General features: G+C 37.8%; 1 protein-coding gene across 1 annotated transcript in view; it reads right to left on the bottom strand.

The window, feature by feature from the left end:
• PJA2 (praja ring finger 2, E3 ubiquitin protein ligase) overlaps positions 1 to 7,935 on the bottom strand; it is a 21,386-nt gene that overhangs the window by 1,473 nt on the left and 11,978 nt on the right. The window contains exons 5-7 of the mRNA XM_010134961.1: positions 7,483 to 7,594; positions 1,649 to 1,763; positions 1,234 to 1,349 (exon numbers count right to left, since the gene is read on the bottom strand). Of these exons, the coding sequence (XP_010133263.1) occupies positions 1,234 to 1,349; positions 1,649 to 1,763; positions 7,483 to 7,594 (343 nt within the window). The remainder of the gene's footprint in view (positions 1 to 1,233; positions 1,350 to 1,648; positions 1,764 to 7,482; positions 7,595 to 7,935) is intronic.

Here is a 7,935-nt window from a genome sequence, read left to right as displayed (position 1 = left end):
GAAACACAGTGCGCCCCCCTCCCCTCCAGCCAGTAAGTCAGCTTCACCAGGGGCCCAACTTAAATGTCTCTATGCAAATGCACATAGCATGGAGAATAAACAACAGGAGCTAGAGACAACGTGCATGCCTGTGGAGCTATGCCCTTAATGGCATCATGGAGACATGATGGGATGGCTCCTATGATTGGAGTCTTGGAACGGAAGGATACAGGCTCTTTAGGAAGGACATTCAAGGGGAGAAAAGGAGTGGGTGTCACCCTGTATGTGAATGACCAGCTGGAGTACATGGACCTCCCCTGGAGATGAATGAGGAGCTGACTGAGAGCTTATGGATCAGGATTATCAGGGAAGCCAGGGACAGACGATATTGTAGTGGAGGTCTGCTACAGGCCACCCAACCAGAAAGTCCAAGTGGATGAGGCCCTCTATAGATAGGGGCAGCCTCAAATTCACAAGCCCTGGTCTTCATGGGTCTGGGTCCTCAACCAGCCGATAGTTGTTGGAGAGACAACACAGCAGGGCATAAGCAATCCTGGAGGTTCTTGGAACACATTGATGATAAGATAACCAGAGGGGTTTTGGATGCCCCCTGCCTTGAAGATGCTCCTCCCAAGACCAGGTTCAATGGGGCTTTGAGCAACCTGGTCTAGTGGAAAGTGTCCCTGCCCATCACCTGGAGTTGGAACTAGATGATCTTTAAGGTCACTTGCAGCCAAAACCGTTCTATGATTCTACATATTATGAAAATTAAATCTAATATAGATTTACCAAAGGTAATTTAAAAAAAATTAATCTACAAGCATTCCAGTATTTCTCCTATCAACTTTTGCTGCCATCATAAACAGGCCTGACATTCTGGCAAGACAGGTCAGGTCCTTTATTATTCTCAGAGAAAACCAAGCTTCAATGTATGAGTACAGTAAAGAAGGCTTTTCTTGTACCAAAACAAGTTATAATTATCCATCCCTTTCATTCTTATGAAAAGCAGACCGTGTTTTTCCTCATATAAATAACCTCTCTGTTCAAGAAATTGCCCTGCAGGTGAGTACAGACACAAATTACTTTCCTCACTTGCACTAGAATTTGATTACATAAAGCATAAAATTAATAGCCAGTTATATTTCTTGGTATTTCATCCCACATTTTCAAAAGTTTAAACTGTTCTCCCCAGAAGAATGCAAATACTAAAAAAACCCCCACCCACAAAGCCTCCACCAATCTGGTAGTACTTACTTGCTTTAACCAAAGAGTTACACAAGCTCTGTGAAAAAAATGATGACAGGGTAGCTCTGTTATGATTTCATCTCTCACATACTCACTGCAACAGATAATACAGCACTGTTCTTGACCTATGATGAAGAAAAGCATTATTATTATTATCTTGGTTTATATCTAAGATGAGTTGAAATTAAAATGCATGCAGTATCAGTAATGATTACAAAATATAATCACACTTAACTCCAGTAAAGATTAAATTTTCCAAGCCGACCAAAGTTATATCTGGTCTCATTCAAAAGTCAAGAGCTCTTACAACATCATTGCCAGCTGCACAGTAAGTATGTTTAAATACCGCACCTATGGTATTATGGAAAGCTCAATTTCCTCTTGTAAACTTTGTGAAAATTAATTCTTATTTATTTTTCCATACCACCATGGTCATCGGTGACGACAATCCGTGGCAGAGAATCTATGGCTTCTTTAGTAGCTGGTGGCTGAGCCTCTTCCATATCAAATCCAAGAGACTCCAAATGTGCCAGTGCTGTCTGAAAAGGATAAGCAGAGAACAAGTTCTCATCCTCACAAATGTAACATTGCATGCAAAAATAAATACGCAAGAAAATCTAATGCTAGTATTACTCTCTTAAATGGAAGTTATGTCTGTCAGACTAACCAATACATCACTTTTATTTTTGTAATGAATGAGATGAAACTGAAGGTCAAAACAGTAACAGCTTGGTTTTTTAATCCTTCTTAAAGTATCAGTGACAGAGTCACAACTTATTCTCTAACGAACATTTGCCCATTTTATAAACTTTCAGAAAGGGTAGCAAGTCAGAAATGTAATAAAGTGTGCTAATAAAAAACTGTCATTACATTTCACTTTCTGAAAATAAAAGCTAAAAACACTAATGTGTTTCTTGGTTTCAACAATTGAATTACTCAGGTACAAACAGAAATATTAAGTATCTCAGCTACACTACCAATATAAGCTTTTGGGAAAAAAAAAAAAAAGGCAACAAACCAGGATCCATTTCTCATCTGTATAATGACTTACGACAGACACGGTGTTCTGAAGTCATCTTAATCAAAACTTTTATTTTTCACCATACAAATTCTTTAAGACTCTGATGCTACAACAGCCAAGATTTGATGTTTACATCATACATTCAACCCTGTAAGACACTGAAAGGATCTCCAGTAGAAAACAAAAAAAAAAAATGCAACACAGAACTCAGATTGGTATATTTGCTAAGAAACGTACTACATATATCTGAAACAGAAAACAGAAGAACCAAGAGCAAGGAAGCACTGAATTCATATCCTGAATGAATCAGTCACACCCCTCAAATACAACTACTTACTGTTCTAATCAGCATGAATTTCATTTATTGTAATGGCCACAAAACTCCCTTGGTAAGAAGTTAAAGAACTTCTTTAAAGAAGTGAAGAAGTTTAAGATAACCTGACATTTCTGTAATGTTGGGGGGTACACTTAACAAAAAACCCCAAAAATATACTCAAGAAACACAAACATCTTCAGTGATCTTTCCTCTTAAACCTTAGAGAAAGTTACTAGAGCTGCAGTGTGAGAACCTGCCTGCACTTTTACAGTAGTGGCAAGGTAGCTCAGGCAAACACTCCACCATAGATCTAAACTAGCGAGTTTACATCTGCAGTCAAATGTTTCCAGCAGTAGAGAGAGGAGCCTGAGCTAACAGACAAATATTTACAGCTCCTGCTGCCACACGTGTTCTCATCTAGAAATTTGCTAGTTTAAAGGAAATTCTGGGACAGTTATCCCTAGCACAGCATGCAAGTCGACCTGCAAAACAGGTACATTCATCCAATTTAACAGCTTAAATACATTAAATTCTGCTGCAGCAGATAATTACTATCTTACTAACATCATGGTGATTTTAGTATTTGTAATGGTATTTTTGCTACGGCTGCAATAGTCTGAAAATAACTGGTAGGTAAAAATACTACGCCTAATTAGATTAATTACTATGGCTGGAAAAATAACAAAAGATCCCAGGCAGACAGAAGGATGCAATATTTCTCATGTGTCAAACGTTTCTGTCTATATTTAGAATTAGTACTCTCAAGCATAAAATAACTTACAAAAGCATTGTGGTGTTTGCTTTTGAGAGCTACACAAGAGAAACATCGCAGAGAGAAAGCCTCACAATGCCTCTGATGCTTAAAGCCACATCTTCAAAACCAAAGCAGAGCAAAGAAGCACCTGTTTTACAACTTTTGTAAGACAACTTTATAACATCAAAGATAATTTTATTTCCTTCTTCTTTTTACTTGTGCAACTGCTTACTGCTCCAAGTACCATAAACCAAATGCTGGACACTGCTGAAAATAGGAGTGCTATAGTCTACAGCGGTTTGAGCCCCTCACGTGCGAACAGTAAACAATATATCAGCGAAGTCAGTGATGCTGCAGAGCCACCCAACCTGTTCCATACTGCTAATGAAATATACCAAATACTAAGTAATTTCTTTAATACAAAAAGAAAAAAATCCATCCATACATTTAAGGATCCCAGAGTCTTATTAGAACAAAGCATTAAAAAATTACATTTAATATATTTAATATATTCCCTGCTACTCTCCTCCAAATGTTACAATTAATTCCCCCCACTCGCCCATTAAGATACACACGAATTTTGGATGCATTATCATGCCACATCCCTTTCAAGTGTTTCATAGCTACAGTAAATTATTTTGCTGGAGGGAGAAATTTTCAGAAAATTTTCCAAGCTATTATTTTGTTATAGGTGAAAAAGCTCTGGTTAATGAATCTACTGTTTTAGATAAGAGAATTTCAGGTAACTTGAGGTGGACTAAATAAATCAGTAACAGGCTGAATAAAGTCACAGTCATTAGACAAACTATTAACGATGTTATAATTAAACTCAAGACAATCTGTTCGTCAAATCAGAGTAAGACTTAAAGCAAGTCAAAACTCAGATTCCACCATTACAAAATATCTGGTGCAAAAATACTTATTACCACGAAGCAGATGGGTTACTTTTTAAACTTGAAGCAAAAGCACAGGTATATTGCACCCAATAAGGTAAAATTAGACTAAGCAAGATCTAAGCAACAGCTGTTTGCCCTAAACACAGACCTAAATAACATCAAAATAGCATAAGTGGGAAGAAGTTGCCTATTAGAAAGCCGAGTATAAATATATAGATAATATATAACTGCAAAGTGGCCATCCAGCTTGGGGTATAGTTGGTCAGAGAAAGAAAACGTGCAGGCAGGCAGTAAGACCTGGAAGGTGAGAACAAGAGTTGTAGAACCAGCAGGAAAGGAATCTGGTGAAACTGAAATCTAATCACCCTGCAGAAAAATGCCTAGCAAAACCAGAACAAGTCCTGACCTCCAAAATAATATGAACTCTGTCAAGAGCAGATGAAATTACTCCCTTCGTGCTTAAGGAATGGGATGAGGAGTAAAATATCATTCATAAGGAAGAAAGACACCTAGTTTCAATTGTAACTGCCCTTGAACAGTTCTCAAGCCGAATCACCTTGACCTTAGTTACAAAGATACCCTTCACCACAATCTCCAACTCCCTAGTTGATAAAGCTACGGCAAACTACAGAACAAAAATTGTCATGTTACAAATATTTTCTATACACCCTATAAATGCAAAATGAGAATTTGTATTTTCTAGGACAAAGCAAAAACATTTTCAGGAATTTCTCTTACCCAAACTTGAGAAGTTAGTTCAGTGGGATCTTTGTATGGGTTTTTTTAAAAAAGAAGTTTTTTTTTCCACTGAAAATACTGTACCTAACATTTTGGTTATCTGAGCAAGCACTGTGACCACAGTACCAAAGATAAGAAAGTCTTTGTAATACTACATTTGCTATTTCTAACACTGTATTTACTATTTCAACGAAAAATTTTACATTTAAGTGTGTGGAACACACTTCTACATCTTTACCTACAACTGTCTGACAAACAGGAAAGTTGTGTGTAAAGGCTGTTCTGAATGGCCTCCCAGGAACACAAGTTTCTAGACTATGTTAATCCAGTCAGGAACAGGGTCACATCACATTTTAAGAGATTACACCAGACTAGCAATTTGCAAGTTTCATTTTCTAGAAAAATACTGTAGCCTAGTCCTGTCTACATTTTGCTCTGGGCATTGAAAGACGATAACTTGACAAACAATTAAAATAAATTCTGGATAGATAGACATTACAGAGACTTTTTTTGCTCACTTTTCTCTCATATTCCAGAAACAGTTGCAATATTGTCTAAGAGAAATGTTGAACAGTTTTGGGTAATACTTGCTCTTATTTTCTGAACAATTTTAGTAACCATTTTCATATTGGAAAGAGAGGTGCTCTGTATATTCTGCTTGAGATCTGAATGAAATACTTGGAATTCTTACTCAAAACCTGAGCTGTCTATTTAGTCACAGTCAATACAGCTCTTCTTTGTATTATTACTCAGTTACCATTTTCCTCTGACTAACTCCAATTATGTCAGATTTCTGTGGTGACCATACTGTTTCAGACTCCCAAGTGCTAATTTCAAGCACAAATACTATTTCAAGACAATTGGCTTTCCCTTTTGTCCAACATCCACAGTGAGTTGTACCACAGGCACCAGAGAATAACTACCTTTGTAGTGATCTACCTGCTTGCCAAGCATGTTCAATGACACTCTGTTCCTGGTGACACTAACATAATTGCAGTATCTCCTCAGTCAGCCATGCATATAGCCACCTAGGATTGCTTTTACAGATCAACCTGACAAGAAGGCACACATTACTTCTGACAGAGTAACTAGGGAAATGTTGTTACACAGTAATGAGAAAGAAAAACTCAGAGCTAATAAAACTCAGTCTTCTCTTCAAATGCTAACATAGTAACTAGAAAAAAGATAGGATTAGTTTCTCCTCTCTACACAGATCCTCTTGCTTTGGTGCAAAGGAGGAGGTCAACCGCTTCTGCAGTTCTGTTCTTTTTGATGTAGTGAGAACCAGCAGTTACAAAGGAGATAAGGAATTTTCTCTACACAACTTCCAAATACTGTTATTACAGAAAAGATATCAACAGACCTCCTACACATTAATAAGCAGTTCTGAAGTGTCTGCAATGTGTCTGAGCAATGCTAACAAGATCCTACACAGCTGGAGAAGACTCTCTGGTACTTGATCCTGAATAATGCTGACCTCCCATACACCTTAGGGGATGCACAATAAATTCAGGGAACAACCCTTCCACCCCTAGGAAAACCCCCATGAAGTTTATTCACAAAATCATTGATCTGCACATATCCACGGAAGAAAGCCAATCTATGGTTGTTTCACTGACTGTCAGCTTCAGAAAGCACTTTAAAGCCTCCTTGGTATTTTGTCTGCAAACACACTATGACACAGTCTGCTCTGTTTACCTCTTTTAACTAAGAGCTAGTGGTGAAACTGCCCCCTGCTGCCCCTAACCTTCTAACACATACACAAAACATTCAATTTAATTATTCTAACACCATATTATATGTACAGACATCATTTAACACTTATTTTACTAAGTGCCCTGCATGGGAGATTTCTGTCAGTGCGAGAATTGTCTACTGCATCACACTGAATTTCAGCTAGCTCCACACTCTGACTGTCACCGATGTGTAACACAGAAAAACAAAGATCATAACTGTGCTGGTTTTCGATAACAAATGCTCTGGTTTATCCAAAGTTAGACAGATAAAATGAGATTAGAACAAGGTAAAGATAAAAGACGTTTGCTTTGGGGTGGTTTGTTTCTGGGGGTTTTTTAACTATTATTTAAAACACGTAAATCAAGACAGTCAAACACACAAAAGTCTTCTACTGAGTAATTAAAAAGAGACATCCAACTGTACTCTTGGGGAAAAAAAAGCTGGGACAATTCATAGGCACAGGTCCAGGTATGAGCTATCCTTTGTTACATAGGGAATTTGGCAACATTTGTTAGAATAATTTAAATAGCACATGTTCATACTGGCAGAAATCAGTTTCTTTTTCCCTGAGAGAAATAAACACATACACTAAAAAGAGTAGCACTTATCAATGACTGATCTTTTAAAAGAACTTCTAACATTTATTTTCAACCTTGCAGACCAGAAAGCTCAGCCTAAAACAGCAAAGTAATTTTTCCCCAAATTCTCCTGATTTTCAGATAATACTGAAAAAGGATTCAATATTAAAACATGTCACAGCACCACTGATATAACACCACTAAGAATACTTTAATACCTCCATAGCTGCTTGTAAGTGTCCCTCCAGTGCCATGAATGTGAGAAACTGAGGATCTATGTAAGGAATGGCTTGAGCAAGTCCTAGACCATCACCAAACTCATCAAGTAGTCTGAAAAACATGATTTAGGAAACACGGTGTTCATTCCTTGGCATTTCACAGGCAAAACACTCAAGGGGGAACCTTAATTTCACTGAAAGGTTGAACCAGATATCCTTTGAGGTCCCTCCCAACCTAGGCTGTCCTAAGATTCTATTAATTTATTGCCAGTAAGAATAGATTCGGATAGTGAGAAACAAGGACAAAAAAAAAATGAAGCACCTCTCCCTTAGCCTCCTCCTTCTCCCTAACTTCACTCCTGACTCCCTCTGTGGTCCCCTACTCAAAGCTGCAGAGAGTAACAGGGAGGAATGGGGCTTGTGTTCAGTCCATGGCAGTTCCTCTCTGCCACT

This window comes from Buceros rhinoceros, unplaced genomic scaffold, assembly GCF_000710305.1.
Source record: "Buceros rhinoceros silvestris isolate BGI_N320 unplaced genomic scaffold, ASM71030v1 scaffold6904, whole genome shotgun sequence".
Classification (NCBI taxonomy): Eukaryota; Metazoa; Chordata; class Aves; order Bucerotiformes; family Bucerotidae; genus Buceros; species Buceros rhinoceros.
Note: the sequence above shows the minus strand (reverse complement) of the source record. Positions and strands in the feature narration are given on the sequence as shown.